This window comes from Garra rufa, chromosome 18 (genome assembly GCF_049309525.1).
Source record: "Garra rufa chromosome 18, GarRuf1.0, whole genome shotgun sequence".
NCBI lineage: Eukaryota > Metazoa > Chordata > Actinopteri > Cypriniformes > Cyprinidae > Garra > Garra rufa.
In genome coordinates, this window is record NC_133378.1 from 33,693,907 (window position 1) to 33,713,984 (window position 20,078).

General features: G+C 33.9%; 1 protein-coding gene across 1 annotated transcript in view; it reads right to left on the reverse strand.

Moving 5' to 3' along the window:
• The window catches only part of hipk1a (homeodomain interacting protein kinase 1a), a 30,551-nt gene that overhangs the window by 9,979 nt on the left and 494 nt on the right, over positions 1-20,078 (reverse strand). The window contains exons 2-11 of the mRNA XM_073823272.1: positions 17,302-18,038; positions 13,778-14,151; positions 10,697-10,820; positions 10,282-10,401; positions 10,093-10,179; positions 9,006-9,187; positions 8,754-8,904; positions 5,754-5,958; positions 5,511-5,629; positions 214-371 (exon numbers count right to left, since the gene is read on the reverse strand). Coding sequence (XP_073679373.1) covers positions 214-371; positions 5,511-5,629; positions 5,754-5,958; positions 8,754-8,904; positions 9,006-9,187; positions 10,093-10,179; positions 10,282-10,401; positions 10,697-10,820; positions 13,778-14,151; positions 17,302-18,036 — 2,255 coding nt within the window. The 5' untranslated portion in view covers positions 18,037-18,038. The remainder of the gene's footprint in view (positions 1-213; positions 372-5,510; positions 5,630-5,753; positions 5,959-8,753; positions 8,905-9,005; positions 9,188-10,092; positions 10,180-10,281; positions 10,402-10,696; positions 10,821-13,777; positions 14,152-17,301; positions 18,039-20,078) is intronic.

A 20,078-nucleotide genomic window follows, 5' to 3' on the forward strand; every position in this document is an offset into this window, starting at 1 on the left:
AAACCATATTAATTATTGTAACACTAGTACTAGTAATTAATAATATTTTTCCTTCTATTTTGAGCTGACTTTAACTTGCCTTTAAAGCAAACCCCAGATGCACTCATACTCGAGCACGGCACTATAGTAAGGCTTTCACATAAATCAAACTTGATGGATGAATAAATCCAAGTTTGCAACACAACCTAAAGTGTAAAACTGTAAGTGTCTGACCTCCAGCTACTGTTCTGCTGTGTGGAGTTGTCCGAGAGCAGAGACCCCATGGGTGAATTGGACAGCACAGGCTGGCTGGGATTGTGCATGGTCATGCCTGACATCTGCTGCCATGAAGAGGGAATGAGGATCTGCTGGGGCCCTGCTGGCCAGCCCTGCTAAAACACATTCATTCATTTCAAAATCATTGTCAAAAACTCAAATCTAATTGCTTTTTACCAATTCATTTGAAGCAACAAGACCTGATCACACTCTGGTCATGAGCTTTAATGCCCAAAGAAAATAAAACCAATTATGACTATACAGGTGAACTTAATAGTATCAATAATAGCAAGGCTTTTGTAATAAAATGGTGCTGGGCAGGCATAGTATAAATATGCATTACACACACTCTCAATTTGTCAACATTTGCTTTTCATATCGCTCCTTTTAGCCCCATTTGCGGTGAATCTTGGTGTAAACTGGTCTTAAAACATTGATGCACTTTTGATTGACAGATGCATAATGAGCACATTCAGCGTGGCGACGTTCAGTCTGTCTGCGTTCGATCTCTTCCTGTCATACATGAAAAGCGGATCCTGTCTTACAAGCTCTTAAAATCATGCAGAACTTCATTAAAACAAAACAACACAGTGAGAAAGTCAATTTCAATTTTCATCTCAATTACACTGCTTGACTAATCGTGAATCTTTCATGCTTAAAGGGGAAACGGGAGTTGATAGAGTGATAGAGTTTAAGCAGCCTTTTATGAAGAGAAGAATGGATGCAAAATACACAAGAAAACAATGACAATTGTGCAGGGAATTTAACTCCAGTGATTACCAAAGCATCACAAGTGACGAGTTACGGTTGGCAGTCCATTTATCTGCATAGAGAGGAAATGACTGGTTAGCAGTGGAAGGAAAAAAAGGAGAATGAGTCAATGGGGAGACATTTGTTGCCACAGGAGTGGGTCTGTGGAAAAGAGAAATCATTTGGATTGCATAGAGTCAAGCAGCCATGCTTCACTGGATAGAGCCCTGGGGCCCAGAAGAGATGCAGCACAAGTCCAAGAGAAAAAACGCCTTGTTAAATCATGATTGATAGGTGAAGAAAGAAGAAAACAAAACTAAAACAGCCACTTTCCACCATAGAGCTCTTAAAGAAATGAGGGCAAATAGCAAATCACATTGATTCATTTGATAGCTTCAAATCATAGCTGCCTTTATAACATCATGGAGTAACAGCAATGCGCATAGAATTTACATTAAGTACCTGAGACACTTTCGGTCAGAATTGTAGTCTTTGCACGTACACAAATGCACATGTGAATGCTTCTATATATATGTGTCTGTAAAAATGTTTAATAAATTATATTAGATTAAAAAAAAAGAAGTACTACCAGTCAAAAGTTTTTTAAACAGTAAGATTTTGAATGTTTTTGTAAGAAGTTGCTGTATTTATTTGATCCAAAGTGCAGCAAAAACAGTACAATTTTGAAATATTTGTACTATGTAAAATAACTGTTTTCTATTTGAATATATTTTAAAATGTCATTTATTTCTGTGATTCCAAAGCCGATTCAAGGTAATTTTTAGCATTATTACTCCAGTCACATGATCCTTCAAAAACCATTATATTATTTTGATTTGCTGCTAAAAAACATTTCTTCTTCTTCTTCTTATTATTATTATGTAGAAAACAGTTTTTTTAAATCTGAAACAGAAATTATAAATGCCTTTACCATCATTTTTGATCAGTTTAAAGCATCCTTGCTAAATAAAATAATTAATTTCTATAATTTCTTTCCCAGAAAAATTAAAAATACTGACTCCAAGCTTTTGAATGGTATAGTGTATAATGTTATAAAAGCTTTTTATTTCAAATAAATGCTTATCTTTGGAGCTTTCTTTTCATCAAAGACTTTACTCAAATGTCTTAAATATTGATAATAAAAATAAAAATAAATGTTTTTGAACAGCAAATCAGCATATTTGAATGATTTCTGAAGGACCATGTGACACTGAAGACTAGAGTAATAATGCTGAAAATTTAGTTTTTATCAGAAGAATAAATTATATCTTAAAATATATTCAAATAGAAAGCAGTTATTTTAAATAGTAAAAACATTTTACAATTTTACTGTTTTTGCTGTATTTTGGATCAAATAAATGCAGGCTTGATGAGCAGAAGAGACTTTTTTTAAAAACATTCAAAAATTTACTGTTCGAAAACTTTTGACTGGTAGTGTATATACAATTAGTATTATTATTAGTATTATTAAATTAACATAGCATTTATAAAAATTGCACTATTATTTAAGACAAATAGTGTTATTATTAAAATATCTAATATCTCAAACAAACAAATTAAACAAAAACATTTAAAACTTGTGAGCCAGATGATTCAGAAAGCACTCTGATTCAGTAAAGGATTCATCTAGCTGATTAAAACCGGCAGTCTTTATAAACAATTTATTAAAAAAACTGGTTCATAGGAGTCATTTGTTGTGAATTACACTACACTGGTCGCATATTATTGTTTTTGCATGCAGCCGGTGAAAACAACTCAATTGAAAAACATGTTTTCTTGAAATTATGGTTTGGCACACTATGTTTTTTATTTCATTCAATCCAGAAGTTTCAGTTTGCCCTTGAAATGCATCATGCAAAGAAGTTGAATGAAAAAGGGGAGAAGAAGAGGAAGTAGGTGTCACACTGCAGGGCGCAGGTTTACCAGCATGGTGGCACTCTGCTCCAGACGCCGAGAGCCCAAGGCCAGCGGCGTCATTCCCGCCACTGGAAGGCGCAGGGAGGCCACGGTCAGCGGCGTGCTGCTGCTCTGGTTGGGGAAGGGATAGAGGGATGTGTGGAGGAACTGAGGATGGAGGAAAGGGTGGAACGGTTACAACACACCGGCTGAGCTGACGGAGAAATAACTCGGCTTTCCACCACCACCATCATCATTGTAAAAGTGACAAAATGAAGAAAAACGATTGCCAAATACAAAACAACGTCAAATACAAAATAGATCAATACCATTTGACAGTAAAGACAGCGACTCACTAGCTGATTCAAAACCAGTGTTAATTTTGCTGATGAATAATTTTTGGAAAAAGTTTTGTCAACATTTTTTCAATGACAAAAACAAGACGATAACGAAACAAAAACTCGTTTTGAATGACAAAAACTATGACGAAAATCTATCGACATTTTTGTCACTGAATAAAAACGAGACATAAGTGTTAGGGAGGTTAGATGTGTGCATTTGAACTGTATCATAGTCTATTGATCTATCCGGCGGGACATAAGCTAAGATACATTTGCAGCACGTAAAAAGTGTAAATTTCTGGGAGTAAGAGAAGAGCAGGCATAAGGATTTTTGACAACGCAAAAGAGAACTCAATTTGGTCTGGTTTTCTGAGCACAAACACCGAAGCAGCACCTCTCGCATAGCGCACTAGTACTCTTTCGCGTCTCATTAATGAAGAAATACATACAAAATTATGTTGAATTGTCTGTTTTGACAAGTATTCGCGTAAGCACACTTGGTTATGTCTTATGCGAATGTAAATAGCACGAAGCATATCAGACATGTATCAGTACATTGCATCTGTGCATTGGATTTTAAAGGGACAACAGCCTAATTTAGTTGATATTGTCTGTGGCATTGATGTTAATCATGCAAAAAAAGAGATTAATCTAAATGTATTTATATAAATAAATATGTCTACTTGAAAAATGAAGAATGTGGTAAACAAGATGTTATAAAGATTATTAGAATTAGCCTATATAACCATTGGTATTTCATGGAAAAGACCATGTTATTGTTTCTTTAGAGAAGTGCTTTCATTTCATTTTAATATAAAGGCATGTTGTGTGTTACAGCAATTAAATCTGTCTATCAAGATAAAACTTTAATATCAAACCTATACAATGAGTTTGGTCATTTTAGATAAAAGCTAAATCTACCGTACATTTAATCGACTAAAATCTTATGATATTCAGTCGACTAAAACTAGATTAAAACTAAAACAATTCAGATGACTAAAAATGACTAAAACTAAATGGCATGATCAAAACAACCCGACTGTCGTCTTTAATATATGGTTGAATATATGGTTGGTGTATATAGAATAAATGCTTGCCTTTGACTTTTCCTTCCGATTCATTGCCATGTAACACTATAAAGATAAAAATCTCGGTTGAAAATACACTACCGTTTGGGGTCAGTAAGGTTGTTTTATATACTTTTATTAACAAGGATGCATTAAATTGATTAAAAGTGACAGTTAAGACATTTTTAAAATAAATGTTGTTGTTTTTTTTACTTCCCATTCAGAAAATCCTGAAAAAAATGTATCATGGTTTCCACAAAAATAATAATCTGCACAACTGCTTTCAGCATTGCTAATAATTAGAAATGTTTCTTGAGGAGCAAATCATCATATTAGAAAGATTTCTGAAGGATCAAGAATAAAAGTTATTTTAAATTGTAACAATATTTAAAAAAATGTACTGCATTATTGATAAAATTAATAAATGCAGCTTTGGTGAGCATAAAAGACTTATGCTTATGGTACTGTAGTGAACGTGTCGTTCACTGACACGGAAGAGAAGAAATTGTTAAATAAAGTCAGTATTTTTGTTTTCTTTGCACATAAAAAGTGTTCTCGTAGCTTCATAAAATTAAGGTTGAACCACTGATGTTACATGGACTATTTTAACCATGTCCTTACTACCTTTTTGGGCCTTGAACATGTCAGTTGCATTGCTGTCTATGCAGGATCAGAAAGCTCTCGTATTTTACCAAAACATCTTAATTTGTGTTCTGAAGACGAACAAAGGTCTTACAGGTTTGGAATGACACGAGGGTGAGTAATTAATGACACAATTTTCATTTTTGGGTGAACTATCCCTTTAAAAACATTTCGAATAGAAGTTAGTGTAAACAGAAACTGTACCTTGAATAGATCAGATTACAGACAATTGGACGTTTGTTAAATGCAGTGTGCATGTGAAATGATCCTGGTTGAATCATTTTTAATGTAAATGCCAGCTGGTGATGATATTTTCCTGTAAAAAGTAATTTCATGATAGACCCGATATGAAAATTGGCTAATGAGAAGCAGACTCAACTGCTTCTTTTGTTTAGTCTTCACTGTAATTCTCACTACACATTAATGAGGAAAAAGGTGATTTAGGATCAAACAAAGCAATAGTCAAGCCCAATGTGTTAACAGGGAGGAAGGAAATCACAAGAACTGATAAACAAGGATCACATAAAACACATTAAGATAACACACACATGATGCCTACCTGAGTGAGCATGCTGGGCTGAATGTGTAAGGGCTGGGTGGATTGGTTTTGGGGCACTATGGGTACAGAGTTGTCCATTCTCACTGGATATCCACCGTGTTTATTGGAGGTCTGCAACCCTGGTGAATCAAACATAAGCTGTTCAGTTTAAATGCATTTGGAGGCAGTTTGAGTCTAAAGGAATGGAGGGTAGGATGTAGGGAGAAGTAGGTCTGGGAAAAAAGGGGTCGGGTACGGGCTCACCCTGGATGGTAGGAGGGCACACAATGAGGGTTTGCTGGAAGGGCTCTGTCTGGGCACACAGCTGAGTAGGGCGAGTCTGCAATGGCACACTCTGCTGAGCCAAGCCTGGTATATTTATAGTGGCCTGCTGGTACAGACCAGGCTGGTAGTTCAGTAAAGGGACGTTGCTGCTAAGAGACAGGGATTGGCCCCCCGTGGAGGCCATCTGGCAGTTACGGAAAGAGAGGGAGATTCTTAACAACATTGACTAAGCACAGAAATAGCACTAAAGACCTATATTTAGCATGCATACTATGCTTGAAAGCAATAGTTCATTTATTAATGACAGTTCTGATGCTGTTTCAAAGCATTTTATGCAGAGAATATATATTTGACCACATCTGTCAAGCTCCACAAAAGACAAAACCAAATCCCATATAAGTAGTTCATATGACTTGTAGGGCCCTATGATTTCTGCGATGCAGTCATAACAGAATTTACTGTATAACGCAAAATGTCACGAAATGAATAAAGCAAAAGCAGGTCAGTACACTTAAATCTAGGGTTCCCACTCTAAGCCAAATGTCAAATTCCCTGACTTTTCCATGACTTTTACTGACTCAAACACTGATTTTCCATGACCTATAATAAACGGATCCATCCATTTGCAAGCTTTTTTTTACTTGTTCACAGTTTTAGTACAGTTTTTGCTTTTACCTGTTAAATGCATTTTGATAATTATCTGTACTATTTCTACAGAAATTAATTTAGATTTGTTTTGCTTTCAGGGGTTAAACGCTCTGAAGTTTGTCATCGAGTTCATCATTCAGTCTTTTTATTTCTTCACATTTAGTTTTTGCTTTTCTATCATCTACTTTTAACACCCAGTCTTTGAAGTGGTCATTTTGTAGCCAAAGCTCTTGAAATGTACATTTTCCTGGAATGTTTGCCTTAGTTAACAGGTATAGCCTGGTGACTGAATTTGACTTAAAATTCTGTCATAACCCTCAACCCTGTAAGACCTTCTTTTATCTTTGGAAAACAATTTAAGATAATTTTATGAAATCTGAGCACTCTCTGACCCTCCAACGGTCCTACCACGTTCAAGGCCCAGAAAAGTACCTTTATCGATGATTTAGTACTTTTCGGGGACTTGAATGTGGTAGGACACTTGCTGTCTATTGGAGGGTCAGAGAGTGCTCGGATTTCTTGAAAAATATCTTAAATTGTGTTTTGAAGAAGAAAGAAGGTCTTACGTGGTTGGAACAACATGGGTGAGTAATCAATGACAGAATTTTCATTTTTGGGTGAACTAACACTTTAAGTGATTGCCAGCTGACAAGTGGTAAGGGAATAAAATGGCACTGAAAAATAGCCTAACCATAACAATAGAAAAAACATGTGAAACAAAAATATTCCATGATTTGGACAAAAATTCCCTGACTTTCAATGTCTTGCATAGACCTTTGAAAATTCCATGATATTTCAATCATATCAAATCAAAATGTGATATGGACTAGTGTCTGTGAATATTAAATGCTCTGAGAGTCACTTCATGACCATTTTACTGTTTCTTTTGAGAAAAACTACCGTCATATCAAATACAAACAGAAACGTAAAAGTCTTCACAGCAACCCGCCAAAAAAAAAGTTTGGTGTAACTTAAGAAACAGTGACAGAGATATATTACTTAATGTAATGGTATTACTACTACTACTACTCATAAAATTATTAAAACATTACCAGAAAAATCTAAATACACAACATAGTATTTCTGGAAAATAAATAAATAAAATAATAATAAAAAATTAATCTCTTATAAAATCAGTTATTTAGAGATACTTTCGATTATTTAAAACTGAATTAAATCTTTTAAACTGAATCCAGAAAATCAATGGAGAACACAGAATTTGGTCAAATAAATTGTATTTCATACGGCCTTAGAAATTACATTTTTGTTAAGCTTATTAAATCGCTGTTAAATTGAGTAAGTTTCATTATTTCAATTAATTAAACATGTTTTTGGATTAATATTTTTTCATTTAACTATTATAGTCTAGAAAAAAAAAAAAACATAAATTGTGAAAAAATAATACAGATTTCATAGGGCTCTAGACTTGTTCATTATATTCCAGTGTTTCAACTACAGGTATTAAAAATCATATTTGGCAATTTAAATTAAGCTGAAATAAAATAAAATATAAATACTGAATCAAAAACCTAAACATCAAAAATTGGAATTTTAAATTTTAAATTAATTTCGTTAAAAAATAAAATTGAAAGTGCACTGACAATAAACTGAAGCAAGTTAAAGTATTAAAATTACTTAAACTAAAATGTGATTAAAAATATATTAAAGCTAAAAAAAAAACATAACACATTTACTTAATTTTACCTAAAATTACTTTAAATTGCTCAAATTAAAAACATATAAATAACATTTAATTTAAAATATATTGATATATTTTATATATATTATATATTATATATACACTGATATATTCCAAGTTACCTTAAGTTACCTCAAGAACCAATTCATTGAGTCAAGTGAGCTGAATATGAGATCCAGATCAGTCTGATTTGTGAATTAATCTTTTTTTAATGAATTCAATAATTCATTGATTCAATAATTAATTTGCAGTAGATCATGAATTAAACAGCAATTATAGAAATTCAAAAGACTTGGAATATAGTACATGAGTCATACAGATTTGTGGGAGATTTTCAAAATCTTTCGAGACAGACATGGTCAATATGAAATGATTATATATGAAAAAGATCTACGTCAAAAAAACATTCTTGTCTTTCACAGAAAAAAACAGCATATGAGCTTGGAACAGGACAGAACTGTCATTTTTAGGTGAACTATCCCTTTAAAACACACTATAGTAGTTTGACATTGATGGTGATATTCAGTCGTATAATCACATTCTTATTTTTACCACTACAATTAATATACTGAATGCAAATGCATTACAAATGAAATAACTTTCCCATAATGCATCTGTGCAGTCATACACACCTGACTGTGCTGATTGAGTTGACTGCTGAAGGTAACGGTGAGGTTAGCGGCTGCACTCGGGGCATTGTGGCTTGCAAATAGGTTCTTGTTGTTGTCGAAGGCGGTACACCTTCGCTTGCAGATCTCCATGTTTTGGAAGCAGGACTTCACACTGCACAACAAGAGAGGGTGGTACTGACATTAGTATCCTCAAGAGGCCATTACATGTCCATTATATGTAGATAATCAACTTGTCAGGAGATCAGGGCTTACTGTGAGCTGTGTGGGAAGTGAAGCAGGTGAGCCATCGTCACAAACGGGTGGTTGAGGGTCTTGGTGGGCGTGATCCGCTTGTCTGCATCTAGAGTTAGCATTTTCTTTAGCAGGTCAATGAACTCCCTCCGATCAGCTTTCTCTGCCAAGATGTCTGTGCCCTCTAGGTTAGTCATGTTGACCTGGAGTGTGAGAAAGAACTAACTTAAACCTGGCAACAAAATAAGCTTCAATATTTAAACATTTTTTATCAAAGGCATAAGGAAGTATATAAGATTCTGCATTATTTTAAGGTCACTAATCAGAAAAATATTGTAACATTGAACATGTTAAAGGGGTCATCAGATGCCCATTTTCCAGAAGTTCATATGATTCTTTAGGGTCTTAATGAAAAGTCTCTAATATACTTTGTTTAAAAATTCTCAATAGTAGTGTAAAAAAACACCTTTTTACCTTGTCAAAATCAGCTCTGCAAAATATCAGATCATTTTATCGCATGGGCCCTTTAAATGCAAATGAGCTCTGCTCGCCCCGCCCCTCTCTGCTGAGGGATTACAAGCTGTAATGTTTACTTTAGCCGCATTTAGGCACGTTTAGCTGCATTTAGCCCCGTTTATTGGCGAAACTTGTCAACAAGCACATTATTAAAGGTTGTATCAGCGATTTCTAGCCTAAAACATAAAGTGTCAATTTCAGCTGACCTTTCATCACGATCCGCTCGCTGCCTGCCCCATAAATTGTCTGTGAAAAAAACGCGTCTCTCTGGTCAGCCTAGGGTCCGAGATATGCCAAAAAAACAATCGGCACTACCAACCTTTCCACAGATAAACCAAACAGGGCAGGCAGCGAGCGGATCGTGATGAAAGGTCAGCTGAATTTGACACTTTATTTGTTTCAGGCTAGAAATCACTGATACAACCTTTAAGAAAGACCATTTGCAAAGATGTATTCCCAAACAATGTATTGTTGGCTATTGCTACAAATAAACCTGTGCTACTTACAACTAGTTTTGTGGTCCAGGGTCACATCTATTTTATCATTTGTATGAGTGATATTTTTTCACACATTACTGTACACATAGCACTACCTGCATCATGTCGTCCAGGCAGTTGAAAATGTATTTGCGAGCCTCTTTGGACTTTATCCCAAACTCTGCCTCGTGCTCTGCGGGAGTCTAAAAACAGAAACACATCAGTGTGAAAAGCGTTCAATCATGAATTGACTGCTGATGCCTTTGAACACAAAATACACAGCAGTGCATTAAAGTGGGACATGCCTTGAGTCTCCACAGAGGGTAACTGGAGTCTGGGCCTCTGTGGAAGAAACGGCTGGTTTTAGTGCCAGCGCTCAGGAGATACTCCGCTGGCAAACCTTGAGTCTGGGAAATGTACCGAATCTGCAGGGAGATACATGAAATGTAGATTATACATCCACTCTTCACAGATGGACACATTGGGAACAACTGTTTGTAGCCAAGAAGTGTATGCAGAGAAAGGTAACTTGTCCATATATATCAGCCAATATTGTCCATTTTAAGATTACCGGCCCTGGCGTGACTTCATCAGAAATGTTATCAACCCCTTATGTCACTTTCTAAATCTACTGATAGCCTTCTCGACTGAATTTGGACAAAACAAATTGATTCAGCACAGAACTGATTGAGTTTAAGCAAACAAAACCTTATTACTGACCTGATCATATTCCGAGGCTCCCGGATACAAAGGCCAGCCCAGAAACAGTTCAGCAATGACACAACCCAGGGACCACATGTCAATAGCCTCACAGAACGGAAGGCCCAGAATGATCTCAGGAGCTCTGCACCACAGCAGACGTTATTATAACAATTATAACAAATAAATGAATAAATTAGCTTCATTTCATAGGCAGATTTGTTTTGGAAGATACATATGATGTACAGCAAACATGTACAGTAGGGATGAAGGATATATTAGTGATAGACAGATTTGATTGGATTGATATTTGGTCGATTTTTAATTGATGTACTTTCCAAATAAAGATTAAACACATTTTTTGTTATTAAAAATTTTAAAAACAAAATGTACAAAATATTATGATTATTATTATTATTTTGAGAACAAATGTGACACTGTCACACAAGGACACATGTTTTATACCGCTCAACATATATTAAGATGGTTTTATATCTATATATTTGAGTTTTAATGGTTTTACATGTTGTCTTAGCCATTTTATTCCTCTTAACCATTTTAATGTGTGTATGTCTTTAAGTGAGTCTGGGTCTGCCTGTCATGTGATCAGTCACATGACAGGAATCAGGAACAAACATTATAAAGGAGGCAGCATGTCAAACAATCAGGGTCATTGACCAAACACTGGATTGAGGAGTTTCTGCAAGGACTTTCCATTCCAACATCACTTTCATTGGATTACACTTACTTGGACTGTATATACACCGGTGGACACTTTTAACTTGGAACTGCAACCTACTAGGATTCTTAAGGACTGTTTTAGGGTATGATTTAAATGGACAATCTGCTTTTAACAGCCTAAGTTATTCTGGTTTTATTATGTTGTTTTAGTTCCTTGTGAAATTGGAAATACACTTATTTATTCACTTTACTTTTTGTCGTTTTCTCATCTTTTTAAAACACTTATTTTATCTCACACAGCATAATCTGACCCCTTTTAAATCTAGGTAACATCTACCGATAAGGCTGATCGTTACACAAATATAAAGTAGTTTTCTTAAAAATAACTCCATTTGACTTGAACAAAATGTTAGGTTTCAAAAAGTCTATGGCTTTCATTGACAACAAGTGGGTTAAGTTACATTAAGGGTTGCCAAATATTTTAAAACAAAACTGCTTCACTGCTTAAATATTTTTTTCAAGAATTTCACAGTTTTACACTTTTTAGTTAGATTTATACCACCTATATATATATTTTTTTTTTTTTTTCACTTCTAGCCCCACAGAAAATATCAAAATGATATGAGGTGTATATTATTTGCAGAATGACAAGTAGAGACATAAACATGATATAGTTAAAGTAAAACAATTATTATTATTATTATTTTTTTTTTTACAGATGAAGGATATATTAGTGATTGACAGATATATTGATATTTGGACATTTTAAGATCATAATCCAATGCCGATTTTCAATTTGCATTTCTATTCTATTTCTCGTAAAATCAATTGAGTGTTTCACAATTGCGACCATTTCTCGTAATAGTGACTGAATGTCTCACAATTGCAAATACTTCACGTAAAAGCTATTTATTTTTCACAATTGCAACTCTTTCTTGTAATAGTGACTGTATGTCTCACAATTGTGACTATTTCTCGTAATAGCTACTGAATGTCTCACAATAGCAATTACTTCACGTAAATGCGACTAAATGTTTTACAATTGCAACTATTTCTCGTAATAGTGACTAGGGCTGGGCGATTAATCGAAAAGTAATCGAAATCGACATTCAGAACCTATAATCGATCAAATTTTTCCAGGTCAATTATTTCAATTACTTTCCTTTTAAAACACTACTGCGTGTGGAGTCACGTGACCCCGCTCCATTACATTGCGTTATTCCGCCGACATGTCGATGGAGAGCTTAAACAGTATTCATACAGTAAAAAGTATTTACAGGATATACAAGAGTAATTTTATTTAGAAGAGATACTGCTTATTTTCTACTTTTAATATTTATTATTATTTTATAAATAATTTATTTTGTTTCCAAAAGTGCAAGTTATTTATTTTCACTAATTTAAGAAAAATGTGACTTTTCATTTTAAGCAATGTGTGCTTTAATTTCAGTTGTTCAACACTGATGTTCAATAAATAATCATAGATAGTTGATAGTGTGTGCACCCTTCATTCAAAAATCTCTCACTTGTAAAATGTGAGCATATTTACTGTACAAAACTTGTCAGTGAACTATGAGGGCAAAAAAATAAATATTATTTAAATATAATTAAATATAATTTTATTAATGAATAAAATAATCGTTCATTAATCGTAATCGGGTTAAAATGTTCAATTAATCGAGATTTTGATTTTAGGCCAAATCGCCCAGCCCTAATAGTGACTGTGTGTCTCACATTTGTGACCATTTCTTGTAATAGCGACTGTATGTCTCACAATTGTGACTATTTCTTGTAATAGCAATTTTATGTCTCTCAATTTTTGAAATTATATATTTCACAAATGCAACTTTTTTTCTTAATAGTGACTGTATGTCTCAATTCTGACTATTTCTCGTAATAACGATTGCATCTCACCATTACAGCTAATTCTCATAATCGCAATTGCAATTTTTCATTTTTAGTATTTTCAGTCATTTTTAGTGAATTTTAAGTCCATTTTGTGGAAATTGTTCTTTTATTTTTAGCTATGTTACAAAAAAATTATTATATATCATATATCAGTATTACATTGTCAGTTACTGAAAAAATTATATTAGCTGACATTTAGATGTATTAGCAATTTTATAAATTATTAGGACATTTGGTCAATATTGCTAGCCAATAATATGACAAACTAACAGCTATTTATGCACAATTAGAATGAGTGACTATGGAATCAATGTAAAATTCTGTATCTGTAAAACCCTAAAACTACATTTCTGCCAAATGCCTAAATATAAATGTAAAACTGATGTAGATTTAGATGTAAATGTAGATTTTATACAAATAATAGTCTTATATCACTATCAATTGATATTATGTCTGTAACAATAACAAAATCTTTAAAAATTCACAAATGTAAATGTACAAAATACCCCTTACCGGTAGTATCTAGACTGCAGGTACGTTGAGCACACCGCCTTCGAGACGTGACTTGCTGAACCAAAGTCGATGACTTTGACTCTGTAGGGTTGTCTGATGGGGTCCACCAGCATTATGTTTTCAGGCTTCAGATCAGCGTGGATGAGACCTAAACTCTTCAGCTTCATCAGTGCCGTGGCTACCTGCTGCAGGACCGGCCGGATACACTTGAGGAGCAGCGGGCTGAACTTACTGTGCTTGAGGAAGTCATAGAGGTTCTGCTCCAGCATCTCAAACACCAGACACGTGTGGTTCTTGTGCTGGAAGCACTCGTAAGAACGCACAAAGTTGAACTCGTCTGCATTCTCTGTGCTCAGACGGCTGAGGATGCTCACCTTTAACGGGACAGGATTAATTCATTATATTTAAAACTAATTTGTATCAAGCACATGATTGATGATTAATTGCAAACTTAGAAATAGATGCATTACATTTATCATTGCATCAGTCTGATATTAATTAAAAGAGGTATTTGCTATGGGACCCTGTTTTCACCTCAGAGTAAAAATTATTAAAACTATTTCCTTTATGTGCAACTTTTATTTAATGTCTTATAATTGCGACTCAGCATCTCACAAATGCAACTTCATATCTCATAACTGTGACTATTTTTCGTAATTGTGACTAAAATCTTACAATTGCACCTATTTCTTGTATTAAGGATTGTAATGTATAGCTCACTATTGCCACTATTTCTCGCAATAGTGAATAAATGTTCCACAATTGTGACTATTTCTCATAATAGTGCCTGTACGGTTCACAACTGTGGCTATATCTCTTAAAGTAGGGATGCTCATATTGACCGTTTAACCGTTAACCGACAGTAAGAATTTTAACCGATTATTACTATCAGTTAAACGGTTTAAAAGGGTTTTTTTCTATTCTTTTTTTTTTTTTTTTACGTTTGCTGCATGGTGAAAGAAATTATGCTATTTGTAAGTTATCTGTTTACTCACGCACGCGTGTCGACACGTGCGGCTGTACAGACATATTTCGCTTCACCTTTACTTAGTAAACTGATGTAGTATATGCAACTCAATGGCAAGTGGCGTTATTGGGTTATCAGAGAGTGAATCCGTGAGTGAATGTATTCAAATTCTGAATGAATTATAGTCTAGAAAGTGCGCAATAGGCGCTCCCGTTACAATCACTGGAAAGCTATCACTCATCCTAGAGTAGTTCATCGCAATCTCATAAAGTTATTAAAAAGTAATAAAATAACCTTTACACTGCACAATTAATCTCTTATTTATATAATGCCAACACTTTCTTTGTTTTAATAAGAGAGTTCGCGAAAGTGTAGAAATCAGCAAAACTGAAACCGGCACTTTGGTTGGTGAGTGGATTGTAACATAGCCTCCTCTGATTGGCCACAGCGATAATCAAATCAACATACATGTCTGTGATTGGCTATTGCTGAACGTTGTAAAACACGCGCTTCTCCACATGCATATGACAGTGGATGGAAGTCCCGAACCGCAAATTGAAAGGGTTTTTGTGATGGTGTTTTTTTCGCGGATCTAAGAGTTAACAGGCAGCGGTCCTGCTTATCCGTACAGCATGTGGACATGTTAAAAACTAGGCACACTGAGGTATTGGCTGGCCTGCTATATATTTTTATGTCCGACGAGAAGAATAAGACCGGTACAGTTCTTCAAAGCGCATAAAAGGATTCAGTGTGTTTTAGTTTTGTCATCTTAATTAGGTAGTTATTTAATTTATACATATTTAGTGTAGGCCTATTTATATTATTCTTTTTTTTTCATTCAGATTTTCTCTGTTCTCAGAACCGCTGCTGATGCATGATAATTTAAGTATATGTCAATACAGTTTTTGTTGTTGCTCTGTATGCTGCTGTTTGCACGTTAAAATAAAACATTTGCTTGTATTTTTAATGTATCATCACAGATACTCGTGCATTCTATTTTTATTTTAAACTAATTTATTATTCTAATTTTATCAGTTAACGGTTAATGTTCGGATAACGAGCAGCGGTTGTCGGTCAGGAAAATTAACCGAAATGAGCATCCCTATCTTAAAGAGATTTAATGTTTTACGATTGCGACTATTTCTCGTAATAGTGACTGTATGTCTCACAATTGTGACTAATTCTTGTAACAGCGATTGAATGTTACACAACTGCAACTACTTCTCATATTAGCAACTGTATGTCTCACAGTTGTGACTATTTCTCATAATTGCGATTGGAAGTTTCACAATTGCGACTATTTCTCTTAATAATGACTGTATATTTCACAATTGTGACTATTTCTTGTAATAATCACTGTATATCTCACAACTGTGGCTATATCTCATAATAGCGATTGGATGTTTCACAATTGCAACTATTTCTCTTAATAATGACTGTGTTTCACAATTGTGACTATTTTTCGTAATAGTGACTGTATGTCTCACCATTGCGACTATTTCTCGTAATAGTGACTGTATATCTCACAATTGTAACTATTTCTTGTAATAATGACTGTATGTCTCACAATTGTGACTATTTCCCATAATAGTGATTAAATGTTTCACAATAGTGACTATTTCTTGTATTTGCGACTGTCTCGCAATAACGATTGCAAGTTTCACAGATGTGACTATTTCTCATCATAGCGATTGAATGTTTCATAATTACAACTATTTCTTGTAATAGTGACTGTATGCCTCACAATTGTGACTATTTCTCATAAAAGCAATTAAATATTTCACAATTGCAACTATTTTTAATATTATTGACTGTATGTCTCACAAGTGTGACTGTTTCTCATTATAGCAATTGAATGATTCACAGTTGCGACTCTTTCTCATATTAGTGACTGTATGTCTCATAATTGGGACTATTTCTTGCAATAACAATTGAATGTTTCACAATTGCAACTATTTCTTGTAATAATGACTGAATGTCTCAAAACTGCAAAACTGTATATCTTACAACTGCAACTATTTCTCGTAGTGACTATATATCTCACACGTGACTATTTCTCGAAATAGTGACTGAAAGCCTCACAAGTAAGATTATTTCTCATAATAACGATTGGATGTCTCACAATTGTGAAGTTGTTTATCTCACAATTGCAACTATTTCTCGTAATAGCGATAGCAATAATAGCAATTGCATCTGACCGTTGCAACTATTTCTTGTAATTGTGACTGCATCTTACATTTGCGACTTAGTAACTTACAACTGTGCCTGTGTATCTCACAATTTAAACTTTTTCAAATAAGCGATTGTAGATCTCACAACTGCTATTTGTGACCTCATACCTCACAATATTGACTGTTAATTGCACCTGTATATATATTTTATAAAACTGCATATGTTTGTTGATACTGCAACTGTATATCTCACAATTAAGACTAATTCTTCTCGTAACTGCAGCTTTATATCTCTTATTTATTTATTAATTTACATTTAAGGCACAAAGAATCTTCAGTCATTTATACCACCAAAACACAGGTTTTAATACTGGTTAACTGCTCACCTCTATTTGACCCTGGCGGGCATATGATGGATGATTCTTGAGAATCTTAATGGCCACAATCTCATTAGTTCCACGCTTCCAGCATTTGGCGACCTGTCCGAACGTTCCCCGACCAAGGAACTCCAGAACCTCATAGCTGTTAGAGACAGAGCAGAGGATCTCATGCTGCACCAGCTGGTAGTCGCCCTCACTGTGGGAGTTGCTGCTTTTTGTGGTGGACGTGGAATGAGCGATGGACTGAGCCGTGGCATTGCCTCCACCTCCAGCCACGCGGTTGGGGAGCACAGGAGCCGAGAGCTCCTCCAAAATCTGCACGCTGTCGCTGCTGTCCACCTCCTCACTCTTCCGCTTCAGACTGCCCTGTTTCTGATAGCCCTCACACGTCAGAGAGCTGGAGCCCGCATCTTTTCCATGCTGACTGGATGTGGATGATGAGGAGGAGGATGATGAAGGCTCTGGGACGCTGCCGGTGCTGTCTGCAGCGCGTACTACTGTCTGTTCCCGCGAGCCTCCAGAAGGAGGAAAGACCAGGTTGGAGGAGTTGTAATTGGAGTTGAATCCAGATGTGGAGGGGGAGGAGCCATTGGGCTGGTTCGGGCTGTGCTGGTAGTAGCTGCTCTCACCTGATTGGCTGCTCACGTTCCATGCATGGTTTTCCAACTTCAGTTTCTTAGACCGGGATAGGCCACTGGAGGACACGGAGGGAGAGGAAAACGCTTGCATTTGCGAGGACATGCCTAGAAAAGATAAAGTGAAAAATTATTTATAAAATATTTTTTTTGTATTTTTATTTTTACTTGTATTTATAAAAAAAATTGTACCTGGCTTGCACAATTTAATTAATTTAAAAAACGATTATCAATTATAACAAATATAAATAAGCTTTCTTAGGGTTACTTAATTTGATTGAACAAAATTCAGAAATGAAAAAATGTTTATTACAAAAAAGAGGGATTCAAATCATTCTCTGTATGACTGTACGTCTGTAAATTGTAATGTTTTTTTAAATAATTTTAATTTTATAAAATAATTTCTATGCACAACATTTTTTAAATTATTATTACAATTACATAATATTATGAATTTTTGAGAACAATTATAAATAAGGTTTCTTAGGGTTACTTCATCTGATTTAACAAAATGACAAGAAGACAAAACTAAGACAAAAAGTAATATTTTAAAACAAAACAAAACTTCTTTGTGGTTCAACAAATGATAATATTATGGCATTATAATGTAATAAACTTTTGTCTTTTGAGACATTTTCAGCTACATTTATACCACCTAGACTTTTTCCCACTTTTAGTTCCTCAGGAAATATCAAAACAACTTTTAATTCAGGAATTAAAACATGTTTATCACAGAAGGGATGCATTCGAGTCACTGTCTGTATGGCTGTAAGTCTGTAAATTTTAATGTTTTCCTCTTAAATAATTTTCATTTAATAAAATCATTTCCATGCATAGGTTCAAAAACATTTTTAAATTCTTATTATTATTACATAATATTCTGATTTTTGTAGGAAAAATATAAATAAGCTTTGCGGTTACTTCATTTTATTTATTATGACGAAAAGACAAGACTATGACAAAAAATAATATTTTAAAACAAAACGAAACTTCTTTGTGGCAATATTATGGCATTACAATGTAATCAACTTTGTTTTATTTTTAAAATCACTTCAAAAATAATATTATGCAGTAATAATAATAATTAATTCAGAAATTAAAAAAATGTTCATCACAGAAGGGATGCATTCGAATCATTGTCTGTATGGCTGTTTTTTAATAATTTTAATTTTATAAAATAATTTCCAACTCCAACATCATTACTTTCAAAAACATTTTATTATTATGAATTTTTGAGAACAAATATAAATAAGCTTTCTTAGGGTTAATTCACTTGATTTAACAAAATGACAAGGGGACAAAACAAGGACAATTTTTTTTTAAATTCAAAACTCTTTGTGGTCAACTTTTTTTCATTTGTTCTTCAAGAATTGTATCTTTTGAGACATTTTCTAGCTACTTTTATACCACCTAGACCCCCCCCCCCCCCAGTTTTAGCTCCTCCAAAAATATCAAAACGACTTTTAATTCAGAAATTAAAAAATGTTTATCACATGCATTAAAGTCATTGTCTGTTTGTATTTGTTTATAATTTAAATTTTATAAAATAATTTCACGCACAACTTAATCATTATTTTCAAAAACATTTTTTTTTTTATTAATAATATTACATAATATTATTAATTTTTGAGAACAAAGTTTCAGAAATTAAAAAAATGTTTATCACAGAAGATATGCATTTAAGTCATTATTTTATGGCTGGACTTTTTTATATAATTTTAATTGTATAAAATAATTTTCATGCACAACTTTATCATTTATTTTCTTGTATTTTTTATAGTTTATTATTATTATTATTATTATTATTACATAATACTGTGAATTTTTGAGAACAAATATAAGTAGCTTTTTTAATTTTTTTACATAAAACATTAAGTTTAGGTTTCTCATTGCTAATAAGTTGGTTATGGTTTTTAAATATTCATATTAATAAACATATCTGCTTATTAAAGTTTTTTTTTACTTTTAGCCTCAAAATAAATATCAAAATGACTTCAATTCATACAAATGAACTAAAAACACGTTTACCATAAAATATCTGTATTCAAGTCATTTGCATTTCTGAATACCTTCACAGATCCAGAGACAAAGCCCAGAACAAAACAAACGTCCGTTGCCATAGCAACCGCTCCAGCTAGGTGATCCAGG